The 18,515-nt window shown below is 36.9% G+C and overlaps 2 protein-coding genes and 1 non-coding gene across 3 annotated transcripts; 2 read left to right on the top strand and 1 right to left on the bottom strand.

Annotated features, from left to right (window-relative positions):
- The first annotated feature begins 6,138 nt into the window (after nt 1-6,138).
- On the top strand, nt 6,139-6,246 carry LOC112760214 (small nucleolar RNA R71). Its single transcript, XR_003180665.1, has one exon. It is a non-coding gene; the product is annotated as a small nucleolar RNA R71 (small nucleolar RNA).
- A 4,545-nt stretch (nt 6,247-10,791) lies between these two features.
- On the bottom strand, nt 10,792-11,343 carry LOC112757391 (uncharacterized). The gene is made up of 2 exons (XM_025805977.1): nt 11,128-11,343; nt 10,792-11,043 (listed from the first exon to the last, which is right to left on the bottom strand). Exons 1-2 carry the CDS (start codon nt 11,341-11,343, stop codon nt 10,792-10,794), a joined length of 468 nt encoding a protein of 155 aa, XP_025661762.1.
- A 2,169-nt stretch (nt 11,344-13,512) lies between these two features.
- Nucleotides 13,513-17,194, top strand: LOC112754692 (adenylylsulfatase HINT1). The gene is made up of 5 exons (XM_025802408.3): nt 13,513-13,702; nt 14,261-14,318; nt 15,339-15,428; nt 16,240-16,357; nt 16,709-17,194. The coding sequence occupies exons 1-5, from the start codon at nt 13,647-13,649 to the stop codon at nt 16,774-16,776; spliced, it is 390 nt and encodes a 129-aa protein (XP_025658193.1). The 5' UTR covers nt 13,513-13,646; the 3' UTR covers nt 16,777-17,194.
- Nucleotides 17,195-18,515: the final 1,321 nt, after the last annotated feature.

Consider the following 18,515-nt stretch of genomic DNA (forward strand, 5'->3'; position numbering starts at 1 on the left):
GGCATCACCCTTGTCAATGGCTTCATCTTATCCTCTCAGTGAAAATGATCAACGCACCCTGTCACGGCACGACTATTCATCTATCGGTTTTCGATCATGCTGGAATAGGATTTACTATCCTTTTGCGTCTGTCACTACGCCCGGCAATCGCGAGTTTGAAGCTCGTCACAGTCATTCAATCATTGAATCCTACTCGGAATACCACAGACAAGGTTTAGACCTTCCGGATTCTCTTGAATGCCGCCATCATTCTAGCTTACACCACGAAGATTCTGGTTAGGAGATCTAAGAGATACTCATTCAGTCTAAGGTAGAACGGAAGTGGTTGTCAGGCACGCGTTCATAGGGAATGATGATGATTGTCACGTTCATCACATTCAGATTGAAGTACGAATGAATATCTTAGAAACGAAACAAGATGAATTGAATAGAAAACAGTAGTACTTTGCATTAATCTTTGAGGAACAGCAGAGCTCCACACCTTAATCTATGGAGTGTAGAAACTCTACCGTTAAAAATACATAAGTGAAAGGTCCAGGCATGGCCGAATGGCCAGCCCCTCTGATCTAAGAACCAGGCATCCCAAGATGGTCAAAAAGACTTCTAATACACTAGTAAAAGGTCCTATTTATAATAAACTAGTCACTAGGGTTTACATGAGTAAGTAATTGATGCATAAATTCACTTCCGGGGCCCACTTGGTGTGTGCTTGGGCTGAGCTTGAGTGTTGCACGTGTAGAGGTCCTCCTTGGAGTTGAACGCCAGCTTTTGTGCCAGTTTGGGCGTTCAACTCTGGTTTTAGCTCCTTTTCTGGCGCTGGACGCCAGATTTGGGCAGAAAGCTGGCGTTGAACGCCAGTTTGCGTCGTCTATTCTTCGCCAAAGTATGAACTATTATATATTTCTGGAAAGCCCTGGATGTCTACTTTCCAACGCAATTGGAAGCACGCCATTTCGAGTTCTGTAGCTCCAGAAAATCCACTTTGAGTGCAGGGAGGTCAGAATCCAATAGCATCAGCAGTCCTTCTTCAACCTCTGAATCTGATTTTTGCTCAAGTCCCTCAATTTCAGCCAGAAAATACCTGAAATCACAGAAAAACACACAAAATCATAGTAAAGTCCAGAAATATGAATTTAACATAAAAACTAATGAAAACGTCCCTAAAAGTAACTAGATTCTACTGAAAATATACTAAAAACAATGCCAAAAAGCGTATAAATTATCCGCTCATCACAACACCAAACTTAAATTGTTGCTTGTCCCTAAGCAACTGAAAATCAAATAGGATAAAAAGAAGAGAATATACTATAAATTCCAAACTATCAATGAAATATAGCTTCAATCAAATGAGCGGGACTTATAGCTTTTTGCCTCTTGAATAGTTTTGGCATCTCACTTTATCCATTGAGGTTCAGAATGATTGGCATCTATAGGAACTCAGAGTTCAGATAGTGTTATTGATTCTCCTAGTTCAGTATGATGATTCTTGAACACAGCTTCTTTATGAGTCTTGGCCGTGGCCCTAAGCACTTTGTTTTCCAGTATTACCACCGGATACATAAATGCCACAGACGCATAATTGGGTGAACCTTTTCAGATTGTGACTCAGCTTTGCTAAAGTCCCCAATTAGAGATGTCCAGGGTTCTTAAGCACACTCTTTTTTTGGCTTTGGACCTTGACTTTAACCGCTCAGTCTCAAGTTTTCACTTGACACCTACACGCCACAAGCACATGGTTAGGGACAGCTTGGTTTAGCCGCTTAGACCAGGATTTTATTCCTTTAGGCCCTCCTATCCACTGATGCTCAAAGCCTTGGGATCCTTTTTATTTGCCCTTGCCTTTTGGTTTTAAGAGCTTTTGGCTTTTTCTGCTTGCTTTTTCTTTTTCTTTCTATTTTTTTTTTTGCCTATTTTTTTTCTGCAAGCTTTGTTCTTTGCTGCTTTTTCTTGCTTCAAGAATCATTTTTTATGATTTTTCAGATTATCAGATAACATGTCTCCTAGTCATCATTCTTTCAAGAGCCAACATATTTAACATTCTTAAACAACAACTTCAAAAGACATATGCACTGTTCAAGCATACATTCAGAAAACAAGAAGCATTGTCACCACATCAATATAATTAAACTAAGTTCAAGGATAAATTCAAAACTCATGTACTTCTTGTTCTTTTGAATTAAAACAGTTTTTTATTTAAGAGAGGTGATGGATTCATAGGACATTCATAACTTTAAGACAAAGTTACTAACTACTAATGATCATGTAATGAAGACACAAACATAAATAAGCACATAACATAGAAAACGAAAAACAGAAGAAATAAGAACAAGGAATGAATCCACCTTAGTGATGGTGGCGTTTCCTTCTTGAGGAACCAATGATGTCCTTGAGCTCTTCTATGTCTCTTCCTTGTCTTTGTTGCTCCTCCCTCATTGCTTTTTGATCTTCTCTTATTTCATGAAGCATGATGGAGTGCTCTTGATGTTCCACCCTTAGTTGTCCCATATTGGAACTCAATTCTCCTAGGGAGGTATTGATTTGCTCCCAATAGTTTTGTGGAGGAAGGTGCATTTGAGGCATCTCCGGGATCTCATGGTGATGAGCTTCATACGCCTCTTGAGCTCCATGAATGGGCTCTCTTGCTTGCTCCATCTTTTTCTTAGTGATGGGCTTGTCCTCTTTAATGAGGATATCTCCCTCTATGTCAATCCCAGCTGAATTGCATAGGTGGCAAATGAGGTGAGGAAAGGCTAACCTTGCCATAGTGGAGGACTTTTCAGCCACCTTGTAGAGTTCTTGAGGTATAATCTCATGAACTTCCACCTCTTCTCCAATCATGATGCTATGGATCATGATGGCCCGGTCTATAGTAACTTCAGACCGGTTGCTAGTGGGAATGATTGAGCATTGAATGAACTCCAACCATCCTCTAGCTACAGGCTTGAGGTCCAATCTTCTTAGTTGAACCGGCTTGCCTTTGGAGTCAATCTTCCATTGAGCTCCTTCTATACATATGTCCATAAGGACTTGGTCCAACCTTTGATCAAAGTTGACTCTCCTTGTGTAGGGGCGTGCGTTCTCTTCCATGTTTGGCAAGTTGAACGCCAACCTCACATTTTCCGGACTAAAATCTAAGTATTTCCCCCGAACCATTGTAACATAGTTCTTTGGATCCGGGTTCTTACTTTGATCATGGTTCTTGGTGATCCATGCATTAGCATAGAACTCTTGAACCATTAGGATGCCGACTTGTTGGATGGGATTTGTTAGAACTTCCCAACCTCTTCTTTGAATTTCATGTCGGATCTCCGGATACTCATTTCTTTTGAGTTTGAAAGGGACCTCAGGGATCACCTTCTTCTTGGCCACAACATCATAGAAGTGGTCTTGATGGGCTTTGGAGATGAACCTTTCCATCTCCCATGACTCGGATGTGGAAGCTTTTGTCTTCCCTTTCCCCTTTCTAGAGGATTCTCCGGTCTTAGGTGCCATCAATGGTAATGGAAAAACAAAAAGCTTATGCTTTTACCACACCAAACTTAGAATTTTGCTCGCCCTCGAGCAATAAAAGAAAGAATAGATGAAGAAGAAGAAGAAATGGAGGAGAGGGAGAGTGGGAAGTGTTTCGGCCAAGAAGGGTGTAGAGGGGTGTGTTGTGTGAATTTGATGAAGAATGGAGGGCTTTATATAGGGAAGGGAGGGGGGAAAGGTTTCGGCCATATGGGTGGGTTTGGGTGGGAAATTGGTTTTGAATTTTGAAGGTAGGTGGAGTTTATAAGGTAGGTTTATGGGGAAGAGTGGATGGATGTGAGTGGTGAAGAGGTGATGGGGAAGAGAGATTGAGGTGATTGGTGAAGGGTTTTTGGGGAAGAGTGTTTATGGGGTTGTGTGAAAGAGAGTGGTGAGAAGAAGTGAGTGGAGGTAGGTGGGGATCCTGTGGGGTCCACAGATCCTGAGGTGATCCTGTGGGGTCCACAGATCCTGAGATGATCCTGTGGGGTCCACAGATCCTGAGGTGTCAAGGATTTACATTCCTGCACCCATTAGGCATGTAAAATGCCTTTGCACACAACTCTGGGCGTTCAGCGCCAGGTTGGTGCCCATTTTGGGCGTTCAACGCCCATTTGTTGCCATTTCTGGCGTTGAACGCCAGAACCATGCTTGTTCTGGGCGTTCAGCGCCAGAATGCTGCCCATTTTGGGCGTTCATCGCCAGAACCATGCTCTGTTCTGGCGTTGAACGCCAGGCAGATGCTCCTCCAGGGTGTGATTTCTCTTCTGCTGTTTTTGATTCCGTTTTTAATTTTAATATTTATTTTGTGACTCCTCATGATCATGAACCTATAAAGACATATAACTAAGAAAAATATAGTTAGATAAATAAAAATTGGGTTGCCTCCCAACAAGCGCTTCTTTAATGTCAATAGCTTGTCAGTGGGCTCTCATGGAGCCTTATAGATGTTCAGAGCATTGTTGAAACTCTCCAACACCAAACTTAGAGTTTGGATATGGGAGTTCAACACCAAACTTAGAGTTTGGTTGTGGCCTCCCAACACCAAACTTAGAGTTTGACTGTGGGAGCTTGGGTTGACTCTGCTTTGAGAGAAGCTTTTCATGCTTCCTCTCCATGGTTGCAGAGGGAGATCCTTGAGTTTTAAACACAAGGGAGTTCTCATTCCATTGAAGGACTAGTTCACCTCTGTCAACATCAATCACAGCTCTTGCTGTGGCCAGGAAAGGTCTTCCTAGGATGATGGAATCATCCTCTTCCTTTCCAGTATCCAGGACTATAAAATCAGCAGAGATGTAAAGGCCTTCAACCTTTACTAACACGTCCTCTACTTGTCCATATGCCTGTTTTCTTGAATTGTCTGCCATCTCTAATGAGATTTTAGCAGCTTACACCCCATAGATTCCCAGTTTCTCTATTACAGAGAGGGACATGAGGTTTATTCCTGAACCAAGGTCACACAGAGCCTTAAAGATCATGGTGCCTATGGTACAAGGTATTATGAACTTCCCAGGATCCTGTCTCTTCTGAGGCAATGTCAGTTGATCCAGATCACTTAGTTCATTGATGAACAAGGGAGGTTCAACTTCCCAAGTATCAATGCCAAATAATTTGGCATTTAGCTTCATGATTGCACCAAGAAACTTGGCAGTTTACTCTTCAGTAACATCCTCATTCTCTTCAGAAGAGGAATACTCATCAGAGCTCATGAAGGGCATAAGGAGGTTCAATGGAATCTCTATGGTCTCTAGATGAGTCTCAGATTCCTTTGGTTCCTCAGAGGGAAGCTCCTTATTGGTCACTGGACGTCCCAGGAGGTCTTCCTCCTTGGGATTCACGTCCTCCTCTCCCTCATTTGGGTTCGGCCATTTTGCTTATGTCAATGGCCTTGCACTCTCCTTTTGGATTCTCTTCTGTATTGCTTGGGAGAGTACTGGGAGGGATTTCAGTGATCCTTTTACTCAGCTGGCCCACTTGTGCTTCCAAATTTCTAATGGAAGACCTTGTTTCATTCATGAAACTCACAGTGGCCTTGGATAGATCAGAGACTAAGTTTGCCAAATTAGAAGTATTTTGTTCAAAGTTCTCTGTCTGTTGCTGAGTGGATGATGGAAAAGGTTTATTATTGTTAAACCTGTTTCTTCCACCATTATTAAAGCCTTGTTGAGGCTTTTGATCCTTCCATGAGAAATTTGGATGATTTCTCCATGATGAGTTATAGGTGTTTCCATAAGGTTCACCTAAGTAATTCACCTCTGCTATTGCAGGGTTCTCAGGATCATAAGCTTCTTCTTCATACGAAGCCTCTTGAGTACTGTTGGATGCAGCTTGCATTCCATTCAGACTCTGAGAAATCATATTGACTTGCTGAGTCAATACTTTGTTCTGAGCCAATATGGCATTCAGAGTGTCAATCTCAAGAACTCCCTTCTTCATAGGCGTCCCATTATTCACAGGATTCCTTTCAGAAGTGTACATGAACTGGTTATTTGCAACCATGTCAATGAGTTCTTGAGCTTCTGCAGGCGTTTTCTTTAGGTGAATGGATCCACCTGCAGAAGTATCCAGTGACATCTTTGATAACTCAGATAAACCATCATAGAATATATCCAGGATGGTCCATTCTGAAAGCATGTCAGAAGGACACTTTTTGGTCAGTCCTTTGTATCTCTCCCAAGCTTCATAGAGGGATTCACCTTCTTTCTGTCTGAAGGTTTGAACATCCACTCTAAGCTTGCTCAGCTTTTGAGGAGGAAAGAACTTGGCTAAGAAAGCCTTGACCAGCTTATCCCAAGAGTTCAGGCTATCCTTGGGTTGAGAATCCAACCACACTCTAGCTCTGTCTCTTACAGCAAAAGGGAAAAACATGAGCCTGTAGACTTCAGGATCTACTCCATTAGTCTTAACAGTATCACAGATCTGCAAGAATTCAGTTAAGAACTGAAAAGGATCTTCAGATGGAAGTTCATGAAACTTGCAGTTCTGCTGCATCAGAGAAACTAATTGAGGTTTCAGCTCAAAGTTGTTTGCTCCAATGGCAGGAATAGAGATGCTTCTTCCATGTAAATTGGAATTAGGTGCAGTAAAGTCACCAAGCATTCTCCTTGCATTATTATTATTTTCGGCTGCCATCTCCTCTTCCTGTTCGAAAATTTCTGAAAGGTTATCTCTGGATTGTTGTAATTTAGCTTCTCTTAGTTTTTTCTTCAGAGTCCTTTCCGGTTCTGGATCTGCTTCAACAAGAATGTTCTTGTCCTTGCTCCTGCTCATATGACAAAGAAGAAGGCACAGAAAAATAATAATAATAGAGATCCTTTATACCACAGTATAGGGGTCCCTTTGTGAGTGGGAGAAAAGAGGGAGACAAAGAATGTAGTGTAATGGAAGAAACACAACTGTGAGGAGGGTAGAGATGTGAGATGAGATGTTAGTAGATGAATAAATAAATAGAGTAAGATGGGAGAGGGAGAATTTTCGAAAATAATTTTTGAAAAAGGGTTAGTGATTTTCGAAAATAGTTTTTGAAAAAGGTTAGTAATTTTCGAAAAATTTTGAAATCAAAAATAAAAATAATTAGTTAATTAAAAAGAAATTTTGAAAAAGATGGAAGGGATTTTCGAAAATGAGAGAGAGAGAGTTAGTTAGGTGGTTTTGAAAAAGATAAGAAACAAACAAAAAGTTAGTTAGTTAGTTGAAACAAATTTTGAAAAGATAGGAAGTTAGGAAGTTAGAAAAGATATTTTGAAATCAAATTTTTTTTGAAAAAAGATAAGATGAGAAGATATTTTTGAAAAGATATGAGAGAAATTAGTTTTTGAAAAAGATTTGAATTTTTAAAATCACAATTAATGACTTGATTCACAAGAAATCACAAGATATGATTCTAGAACTCAAAGTTTGAATCTTTCTTAACAAGTAAGTAACAAACTTGAAATTTTTGAATCAAAATATTAATTGTTATTGTTATTTTCGAAAATTTTATATAAAAATAAGAAAAAGATTTTTGAAAAATATTTTTTAAATTTTCGAAAATAACTAAGAAATTTGAAAAAGATTTGATTTTTGAAAAAGATTTTGAAAAAGATGAGATTTTCAAATTGAAAATTTGATTTGACTCATAAGAAACAACTTGATTTAAAAAATTTTGAAAAAGTCAACTCAAATTTTCGAATTTAATTAGAGAGAAAAAGGGAAAGATATATTTTTTTTGATTTTTTGAATTTTTATGATGAGAGAGAAAAACACTAAAAAGATGCAATGCATGAAATTTTTAGATCAAAACATGTGATGCATGCAAGAATGCTATGAATGTCAAGATGAACACCAAGAACACTATGAAGATCATGATGAACACCAAGAACATATTTTTGAAAAATTTTTAATGCAAAGAAAACATGCAAGACACCAAACTTAGAATTCTTTAATGCTTAGGCACTAAGAATTCAAAAATGCATATGAAAAACAATAAAAGACACAAAACAAAAAATCATCAAGATCAAACAAGAAGACTTACCAAGAACAACTTGAAGATCATGAAGAACACCATGAATGCATGAAATTTTCGAAAAATGCAAGATGCACATGCAAATGACACCAAACTTATGACATGACTCTTGACTCAAATAAGAAACAGAAAAATATTTTTGATTTTTATGATTTTCTAAAAATTTTTGGATTTTTTCGAAAAATTAATTGAAAAATGAAAAATAAGGATTCCAAAATTTTTAATATGAATTCCAGGAATCTTGCATTCTTAGTCTAAAGCTTCAGTCCAGGAATTAGACATGGCTCACTAGCCAGCCAAGCTTTCAATGAAAGCTCCGGTCCAAAACACTAGACATGGCCAATGGCCAGCCAAGCTTCAGCATGTAATTCAGACATGACATGCATGACATACCCTACAGTCGTATAACAGCTGATGGTTGGAAGCCTCAGTCCAAAAGAATTTAGACATGGCTTTACAGCCAGCCAGGCTTCACATGCTTCATGAAACACTAGAATTCATTCTTAAAAATTTTGAATCTAAAATTTTTTCGAAAACAGGTGAGAAAATTTTGAAATATTTTTGAAAATTTTTTGAAAAGAAAACAAAAAGAAAATTACCTAATCTGAGCAACAGGATGAACCGTCAGTTGTCCAAACTCGAACAATCCCCGGCAACGGCGCCAAAAACTTGGTATGCGAAATTGCTACTCAGGTTGTGAATTGTTGTTCGAAATTGATTCCCTGGCAATGGCACCAAAAATGGATGCACAGGACCATGGTCTAAACATATCTTCACAACTTCGCATAACTAACCAGCAAGTGCACTGGGTCGTCCAAGTAATACCTTACGTGAGTAAGGGTCGAATCCCACGGAGATTATCGGTATGAAGCAAACTATAGTCACCTTGTAAATCTCAGTCAGGCGGATATAAAACAGTAATGGGTTTTCGAAAATAAATAATAGAATAGGGATAGAGGTACTTATGTAAATCATTGGTAGGAATTTCAGATAAGCGAATGGAGATGCTTTTCGTTCCTCTGAACCTCTGCTTTCCTGCTATCTTCATCCAATCAGTCTTGCTCCTTTCCATGGCTGGCTTTATGTGATACATCACCATTGTCAACGGCTACTTTCGGTCATCTCTCGGGAAAATGATCCAATGCCCTGTCACGGCATGGCTAATCGTCTGGAGGCATCACCCTTGTCAATGGCTTCATCTTATCCTCTCAGTGAAAATGATCAACGCACCCTGTCACGACACGGCTATTCATCTGTCGGTTCTCGATCATGCTGGAATAGGATTTACTATCCTTTTGCGTCTGTCACTACGCCCGGCAATCGCGAGTTTGAAACTCGTCACAGTCATTCAATCATTGAATCCTACTCGGAATACCACAGACAAGGTTTAGACCTTCCGAATTCTCTTGAATGCCGCCATCATTCTAGCTTACACCACGAAGATTCTGGTTAGGAGATCTAAGAGATACTCATTCAGTCTAAGGTAGAACGGAAGTGGTTGTCAGGCACGCGTTCATAGGTAATGATGATGATTGTCACGTTCATCACATTCAGATTGAAGTACGAATGAATATCTTAGAAACGAAACAAGATGAATTGAATAGAAAACAGTAGTACTTTGCATTAATCTTTGAGGAACAGCAGAGCTCCACACCTTAATCTATGGAGTGTAAAAACTCTACCGTTAAAAATACATAAGTGAAAGGTCCAGGCATGCCCGAATGGCCAGCCCCTTTGATCTAAGAACCAGGCATCCCAAGATGGTCAAAAAGACTTCTAATACACTAGTAAAATGTCCTATTTATAATAAACTAGTCACTAGGGTTTACATGAGTAAGTAATTGATGCATAAATTCACTTCCGGGGCCCACTTGGTGTGTGCTTGGGCTGAGCTTGAGTGTTGCACGTGTAGAGGTCCTCCTTGGAGTTGAACGCCAGCTTTTGTGCCAGTTTGGGCGTTCAACTCTGGTTTTAGCTCCTTTTCTGGCGCTGGACGCCAGATTTGGGCAGAAAGCTGGCGTTAAACGCCAGTTTTCGTCATCTATTCTTGGCCAAAGTATGGACTATTATATATTTCTGGAAAGCCCTGGATGTCTACTTTCCAACGCAATTGGAAGCGCACCATTTCGAGTTCTGTAGCTCCAGAAAATCCACTTTGAGTGCAGGGAGGTCAGAATCCAACAGCATCAGCAGTCCTTCTTCAACCTCTGAATCTGATTTTTGCTCAAGTCCCTCAATTTCAGCCAGAAAATACCTGAAATCACAGAAAAACACACAAACTCATAGTAAAGTCCAGAAATATGAATTTAACATAAAAACTAATGAAAACGTCCCTAAAAGTAACTAGATTCTACTGAAAACATACTAAAAACAATGCCAAAAAGCATATAAATTATCCGCTCATCACAAGCGAACACAGAACAACCCCTGCGACCAACCTTGGAAAGGCTCCAACTCATCAACCAGGAATACAGAAGCCCGTCTGTTGCAGTGAATGACACGCATCTTCGAGATTCCTCTCTGTTTTTCTCAATAGCAGCTATCAGCCATTGTGAAAACTGATTACCCGCCACTAGCTATGGGTGTGCCTCCCGACCCTTCTTGACGAACAACTGATGTAGCCTCTTGTAGGTGCATTGTACGATGGCTGATATCGGTAGATAGCTTGTACCCTTAAGAATGGCATTCATGCACTCGGAGAGGTTCGTCGTTATATGTCCAAACAGACGACCGCCATCGCAGTGTTGTAGACAGATCTCTTTGTTGAACCTACTAGCCTAATATGCCATCTCTTGCGACAGCAATGTCAAAGCATCCATGTACCGCTCGTACTCAGCCCTTCTTGGATTATAAGCAGCATTTATGAGATACCACTTTTTCTTAGCAGACTTGAAACGAGACATGAAGTTCACTGCCATATGCCGGACACAGTAAGCATGAAATGCTTTAAGAGGATGCCAACCACTATCCTCAGCTCTCAGTGCAGCCTTGATCGCTTGAGATCTATCAGAAATAATTAGCAGGCATTCCTGTGTGGTGACGTGTTACCTCAAATTGGTAAGGAAGAAAGACTGTGATTTCGTCGTCTAGGACTCAACAATTGCAAAGGCTACATGAAGGATATTGTTGTTACCATCTTGTGCCACTGTAATAAGCAAAACACCACTATATTTGCCATAAAAATGTATGTCATCGACGGAGACGAATGGCTTGCAATGCTTGAAAGCCTCCACACAGGCAGGGAAGACACAAAATACCTTGTCAAACATGCTGCAATCACGCACCATGAGGTGTCCATCATAGTACGGTACAACACTAATCTCACCCATCGATCCGGGACAACAACTCAGCTGGGCTTGCAACAACCTCGACACCTTATTGTATGACTCCTCCTAATCACCGTTTATCTATGCAATCACCTTTTGCTTCACCATCCAAACCTTTCTGTACGAGGGTTTGAAGTGATAGCTTTGCCTAACTGCACCTTGTAGGCCAGAGATGCTGACGGACGGGTTGGATTGTATCAACGGAAAGATGATATGGCAGATGAGACTGCTGTCCAACTGTTGGGGGTCCTGCGACATGGTGGGTGCTAAACACGTGTGCGCTCCTTCCACCCTACGCACCTCCCTAACGAAATAAAACATCCGTGGTTGACAGGTACAACAAGCATAACAATGACAATTGAGAATATAGAACACAATGGAACTTCAACTTACCAATATCCAAGATTCTGTCAGAGAGCAATACGGAGACTCCAGGGGCAGCCTGCTTCATGTTGTTGGTGATGCACATGGTACTTTAATCGATCTGACTCCACTACTCGATATTCAGCACTTCTACGAATGCTGTAATTCTTCACATCCTGCATTACTGCATCTCTGCTTTTGAATCTGTGGCCAACCCAAAACTTCACATCATCGTCTAAGTTGTAATCGTCTTCACTCGTGTTGGAAAATGGATTCTTCTCTTATATCGCGTCCAGATCCAACGTAGCGTAGTGACTGGGTACAGATGACAAGACCTGAATTGGGTCCAGGGCAGGCAAAAGATACCGACATGATGCCTCAACGGTCTCTAGTATAAACTCCTCCTCCTCATCATCCTCAGAGAAACCGCTCTCGTTGCTATCCACAACATACTCCTCATTGGAGTCCTTATCGTCAACGTCTATGTCTTTCACTGGACTTGCAACGTGCAGTGGTTTGGGTGCGAGAGGTGGGTCATCCTGGACGAAGTCTGATTAGCCAGATCTACTGCTACTGACGTCACCAACCTCCGCAAAAAGCTCCATCACTTGTTCCGCTATGATTTTCCTATGGATGTCAAACATTAGGCGGACATGCTTGTCGCCATGGAGTAAAAACAGACGAAAACGAAAAATTTCATTTTTTGTCGGTGCTAGCAACCTATAACCCACCCTTTCGATCTTTTTTCTCGCGCTACCACTGACACTACTCAATATCAGATTCTTCAACTCAGATAAATAACTTACTCGCGCGGGTACACCACAGAATGGAATTTTCACACTCAAATATTACCTCATTATCACTATTTCTCAAACGGCAATTCGGATTCACACTTACAACCAAATATCCACTACTACTAGACATTTTAGCTTATTTTCGGAAGAAATAGGTAGAGAGTGAAATATTTGTGGAGAATACAAAGGGTTACACATCCTTTTATAGTTGTTAAAAATTTGTCTTTATGTATCTCGTTTATAGTATAAACATAATAATTATTCACGTATCTTGTTTACAGTCTAAACGAGATAAGGCCACATAGAAATGAAGTGTATATATCGTTTACAGTTACCGTGTAAACGAGATACGTGTAATCTTATCTCGTTTATACTGTAAACAAGATAAGAGATCCGATGTATTTTGGTCAAAACGTTACAAATTGTTTATTTTGGTAAGTAAAATATTTATTTATTTTATTTATTTAAAAAAATCCTAAAAAGGACATGACATTAAATTATAATGTTATTTTTTTATGCATGTTTAATTTTTTTAATATTGTTTCTAGTATGTTTTTTATTTAGTATTTTTTTAATATTCTTAATACTCTTTTTAATACGTTATAATTTTTTACTATTATTATTATTTATAGTTGATTTTTTTGTTTAGTTTTTTTTTTATTTTTTTTGTGCTTCTGGAGCTTGTACTTGTTCTCCAAATTATCGACCTTGTTCTTGTACTGCTGTCATTTTAGAATATTTCGTTAATTATTTAAGTTTGACCTTACAGTGGAATTTCATTGAAGCTAAATGAAATTTTTTTAAATTCAAATAGGACACCTTAAATCTCAAAAATCAAAACAAAATTTCGTCCAAACATAAAAGACTAATTTAATACTTTACCCAAAAAAAATATTTAGTATTAAAGGCTAAATGTCCAGTCACCAAAATAAAAAAAAGGCTAAATGTCCGTTAATAAAACAGAGAAGTTAAAAAGTGTTATTTTATATGTAAACATCATTTTAAATACAAAATTACTTCTGTATTTAAGTAGAAAAAAATAGATAAACAAAAAAGTAAAGCTTTCAAAAAGCTTGGTGGTGTTTTTCTCCTCCCAAAAACAAAATCAAACGCACCCTTACTCTTCCTTCTATTCTTCCATTGCATTCCATGGCTTCAGAGAAAGAAGCCGCTCTTGCAGCCATTCCCTCTGATGCTCCCACCATGTGATCTCTTCCCCTTCCATCTCATTTGTTTTCTTAACATGCTTCTCAAACTAGCCTCTCCACTTTTTTGTTCATTTTTCCCTGTTTATGTTCATGTTTTCATTTCCTTTGTCAAAGTGTGAAATTCCTATAAAGTTTGCATTTTATGTAGTTTGGATAAATAGGTAATTTTCATTTTTGGACCCCATGATTTCAATAAGAGTTTAATTATGATGCAGTTACAACCTAAAACTTTATATAGTTGTGCAATTATATTCCTCTTTTAGACAACTATTCACGGTGTCAATGCGTAAAAAACAGTTATTTTTGCTGTAATTTTAAGAGATTATATCGTTGTATCCGTTTGCATTTTGAAAGTGGCAGGTTTTTTTAATTAATTCTTTTCTTGAGTTTTTGGCATATTATGAGATTATTACCAGTGTATTTTTACAAGGATTTATGGAAATTGTGGACCAAAATTCCCTCAATTGTTTGAATACCAGAGGCTCTGCATTTTTGTGCTGGAGGTTTAATTTCTAAGTGTTTATATCCTTTCTCTTTTATTCTGTGATGGGACAGATTTGACAAGATCATCAATAAGGAAATTCCTTCTACTGTGGTTTATGAGGATGATAAGGTACTCTCTGAGCCTTTAATCAACTCCTCAACTTAACTATGTTACAGCTTAAGTGAAGTCTGATAGTGCCGTGAATAAATGCAGATAGAGGTGAAAACAGTGAAACAAAGATTTAAAGATGTATTGGAGTTTTGTCTTTTGATCTCTGTTGTTTTTTCTGTCTGGCTCTTCTATATTGATTTTAAAATCTTATTAACATCTATATAGACTTTTTAGTTTATACTTTTTTGACCAGGTAGACATCTAAATTAGTTCAGTGGGCATTCAATGTTAAAATACATAGGTTGTTGTGATAGGATCTTTGAATTGGTTAAAAGAAACTAGTTTTACTTTTACTTGCGAGATTGCCCGTTATAAGTATGAGTCAAGTTCAGAAGTGAAAAATCAGGTTATGGATCTATTATAGGAATACTCGATTTTTTGTACTTAATGTACCTATCAGTTCTTGGTGCTTTGGCTACTACTTTACTATGTTTTCATAAATAACACTTAACCTTTGAAATTCTTATATAGCTAAGATATTTGGAGTTAAATATGCTTTACATTACATATACGTTTTGTTGAAAATAACTGGTTTCTGCTTTTATTGTCAGTCACATGTTTATTTTTTCAATATTTTTTATGTCTTCGTCTCTCTAAGATTGATTCTTTCTTGAAGAATTTAATTACATGATCAGATTGCGATAATGTCCTATCCTCTAGGAACTTAATTCTGTGTAGTTCATTGAACATATTATTTCGTAAATCGTTATTTTTATTAGCAGTTTGGTTGCTTTCTATATGAAGAATGACATAATCTGAAAAAGTAGATTTGCAGAAATTCTTCTGAATTCCATTTACATCTTGTGTGAAAATTTATTAAACTCCTTTTATTTAGTATTTGTATTTTTGAAGTCAGAAGCAAGTATTGATTGCGTGGTTTCAACATTGATTGTAATTCTGATCAAGCTTTGTTATTTGATTTAATGGAATAGGAAATTAACAATTGACACCTTTTAATTTTTACTTCCTTTTCCGCAGGTCCTTGCCTTTAGGGACATAGCTCCTCAAGCTCCTATTCACATTCTAATCATTCCAAAAGTCAGGGATGGGCTAACTGGTCTATCCAAGGTATTTTTTAATTGTCACATTCTGTCCCTTCAATGATCATCTGGACACATGCATCCTGCACAGGCACACACTTGCTCTCACACTCATGCACTCATGGGAAGAATTTCTATCAGTTTGTGCTCAATAACACTGCTATTTTCAATTATAATTGTAGTTATACTCAACATGCTTCATTGTTGTTGTTTACTTCTTCTTAGCGAGATAAATTTTACCATGAAAGCACTATCAGAAACTTATTGATCAATTTTGCTCCTTTGTCCATGATATGCATTTCATGACAATTTTCTTTATAAGGTTATATAACCTATGGCCATATCATAGTTTCTTGTTATTTTCCTATGCAATTTGACCATAACCTAATTAGTCCTGGTAGCAAATTGAGTTCAAAGTTGGACTCCATTCTGAGTTCTGTGTTGAAGTGGAATCTGATTAGCATCACTTGAAAGGAAAAGAACAGAATACAAGGCACTTTTTTATTTTATTGATTTAAGCATCCATCACTCTAATATATGTTGTCTGTTTGTCACATTAAAATATTGGTCTTCTATTTTATGCTGTTTGTTATTCCCTTTAAGGTATTTACAGACATATTTTAATTTGTAAATCCACTTCACATTGCATATGCATCATTCTGGCTGTTTCAATCATTAGCTTGACTTATTTACAAGCAACTTTTAGTATTATTATTATTATTATTATTGAATGGAAACCTTTCGATGGCTTGAAGTATCGCTTACAACTGTTCTACTGTGTCTAGGTTAGGTCTTGTGTTTATATATTAATCTATCAATTCTCATGGTATTGTTTCCAGGCTGAGGAGAGGCACACTGAGATTCTTGGCCGCCTTCTCTACACCGCAAAACTGGTTGCAAAGCAAGAAGGCCTTGACGATGGCTTCAGAATTGTAATCAACGATGGACCAAAAGGCTGTAAGTGTTCCCATCAATCTCAATATGAGAACTCTTATCAAATCATCTTGTATGAGTTATGGTTATTATTAATATTATCAATTTTGGGAACTTTTATGATCGTCTTCTTTGAAGTTTGGTCAAATTCAATGGCCTCCCATTTCTAAAAGCATACATTGACCTCCTTTAATATTTGGGTAACAAAACACTTGTTTCCACTCTTGTATTTTGTAAAATATTATACCAAAGACCTTCGAAAATATAACACTAAGCTGCTTACATTAAACTCTTTGGGTGAAGCACTTCCTGAACCCTGCTTACGCAGGATGCTTGTTTGTCGGACTGTCTTTATTGATGGTTTGTTTTTGGCAGGCCAATCAGTGTACCACATTCATGTGCACCTTCTGGGAGGGCGACAAATGAACTGGCCCCCTGGCTAAAACCTCCTGTGATTGAAGGGCTATCTATCAATAACGAATTCAAATTACCAAGACACTATGGTGATGAGTTGGATTGTCTATTCTAATCTATGTTTAAATTGGTGTGTTTAATATTTGATGAAGTGAAATTCTCTAGTTGTTACTATTATCTATGCCATTATATTGGTCAATCCAACATTAGTATCATGATTGTAGGTTGTTTGTGGATTACCAGATGCTGCAAACTTGTCTTGTATTACCCCCTGTTTAGGTAAAATAAGAAAAATGTTAGAGGGCCATCAGAATTTATTGTTTTTGGTCATCAATGTCTAAAAGTGTGGGATAAAGTATCTCCTTGGATTACTAAACTAAAAAAATTGGGTTGATGGTTAAAAACAATAAATTCTGATGATCCTCTAGCATTTCTTGGTAAAATAAATTTTAGATTGATCTAGTGACTAGGAGTTTTGAAAGTATGCATGATGCCTTAGATTTACTTCGCTATTCTCATGTTACACACTTGCAATCAATCAAGATTGAATTAGCTCATCAAGTTAACGGGATGGAATTAAAATGCTTGAATTGTTAATAATAATAAACGATTCATGGAATATTAGAAAAGGAGTTTAACTCATTTCAAAAATTAGTTAAGAGGTTAGGATTGTCTTTTGGACTTCATATAGAAATTGAAAAACAATGAAATTAAGTAACACATTAGTTTGGATTGATTGCACGCAACATTTAGCCAATAACTAGTATTTTTATTCGTAATAATATTATGCGAACATACATTTTTTAAAATTACGTCGGTCTTGACATTATAGATTATGGCACAAAAAATTTATAACATTAAATTACTTTTATAGAAAGGTCATAAGGGATAAAAGTCTCCATCGGTTAAGAAGGTTAGGATTTTTGCAGATAAGAAAAAATAAATAATAAATTTTTTAGTTATTATTTTCATATGAAAGAGTTTAATTTTTTACTAATAATTAATTTTTAACACTTGTTATCTAAAATTTGAAAAGAATTTAACATGTATATTTTTATATTTGATTATGTGTTAAGTCTATTGTATAAATAAAAATAATTAATTTTTATGCTTGCTGTTTAAAAATATTTTTTTCTCTCTATATATAAATTTAATTAGATATTAGCATAAAAAAAATTTATATTGATAGTTATAAAATTAATTTAAATTTATTTTTTTTTTAAATAATTGAATCTTGATTCTAATTATAATCACAACATTACTATTTTCTCTAAATTATATGCAATAAATATTTGAAGAAAAAGAAGTGAAAATATAAATGAGAAAGATAAGTAGTAAAAATTCAAAACTAAATAAAAAATATGCATATAATAATATTTTTATTTAAATTATATTATGTTGTTAATTTTATTTTTTGTAGAACATAAAAGTAGAGAAAAATAGAGAATGAGAGAAAAGAGAGAGAAAGATAAAGAAGAAAATAAGACAGAGAGTTTATTAATTTTGGAAGTTAAAGAAAAAATTTATTTTAATTATAATAAAAAAATCTGATGACGTATTTTAATTTGTCAAATTATTAATGTAAAATATAAATTATAAACTATATATATAGTGGGAAGGATAAAGAGAAATAGAAAAAGAGAGAGAGAGATAGATAAGAGAATGTAAGAAGGAGGTTTATTTTTAGAAAAAAATATTTTTTCTAAATTTTAATAAAAGAGTGTCATGTGACACATTTTAGTTATTAAATTAGTTAGTAATATATAAA

Source organism: Arachis hypogaea, chromosome 16, assembly GCF_003086295.3.
Source record: "Arachis hypogaea cultivar Tifrunner chromosome 16, arahy.Tifrunner.gnm2.J5K5, whole genome shotgun sequence".
Lineage (NCBI taxonomy): Eukaryota > Viridiplantae > Streptophyta > Magnoliopsida > Fabales > Fabaceae > Arachis > Arachis hypogaea.

What these genes read in the sequence shown, in the direction of transcription:
- LOC112757391 (XM_025805977.1), bottom strand. Translation starts at nt 11,343, where the DNA reads ATGGGTGAGATTAGTGTTGTACCGTACTATGATGGACACCTCATGGTG. An exon ending in GTAACAACAATATCCTTCAT is followed by an intron (nt 11,044 to 11,127) that starts GTAGCCTTTGCA and finishes GTCACCACACAG; the next exon opens with GAATGCCTGCTAATTATTTC.
- LOC112754692 (XM_025802408.3), top strand. Translation starts at nt 13,647, where the DNA reads ATGGCTTCAGAGAAAGAAGCCGCTCTTGCAGCCATTCCCTCTGATGCT. An exon ending in GGCTAACTGGTCTATCCAAG is followed by an intron (nt 15,429 to 16,239) that starts GTATTTTTTAAT and finishes TATTGTTTCCAG; the next exon opens with GCTGAGGAGAGGCACACTGA. An exon ending in CAACGATGGACCAAAAGGCT is followed by an intron (nt 16,358 to 16,708) that starts GTAAGTGTTCCC and finishes TGTTTTTGGCAG; the next exon opens with GCCAATCAGTGTACCACATT.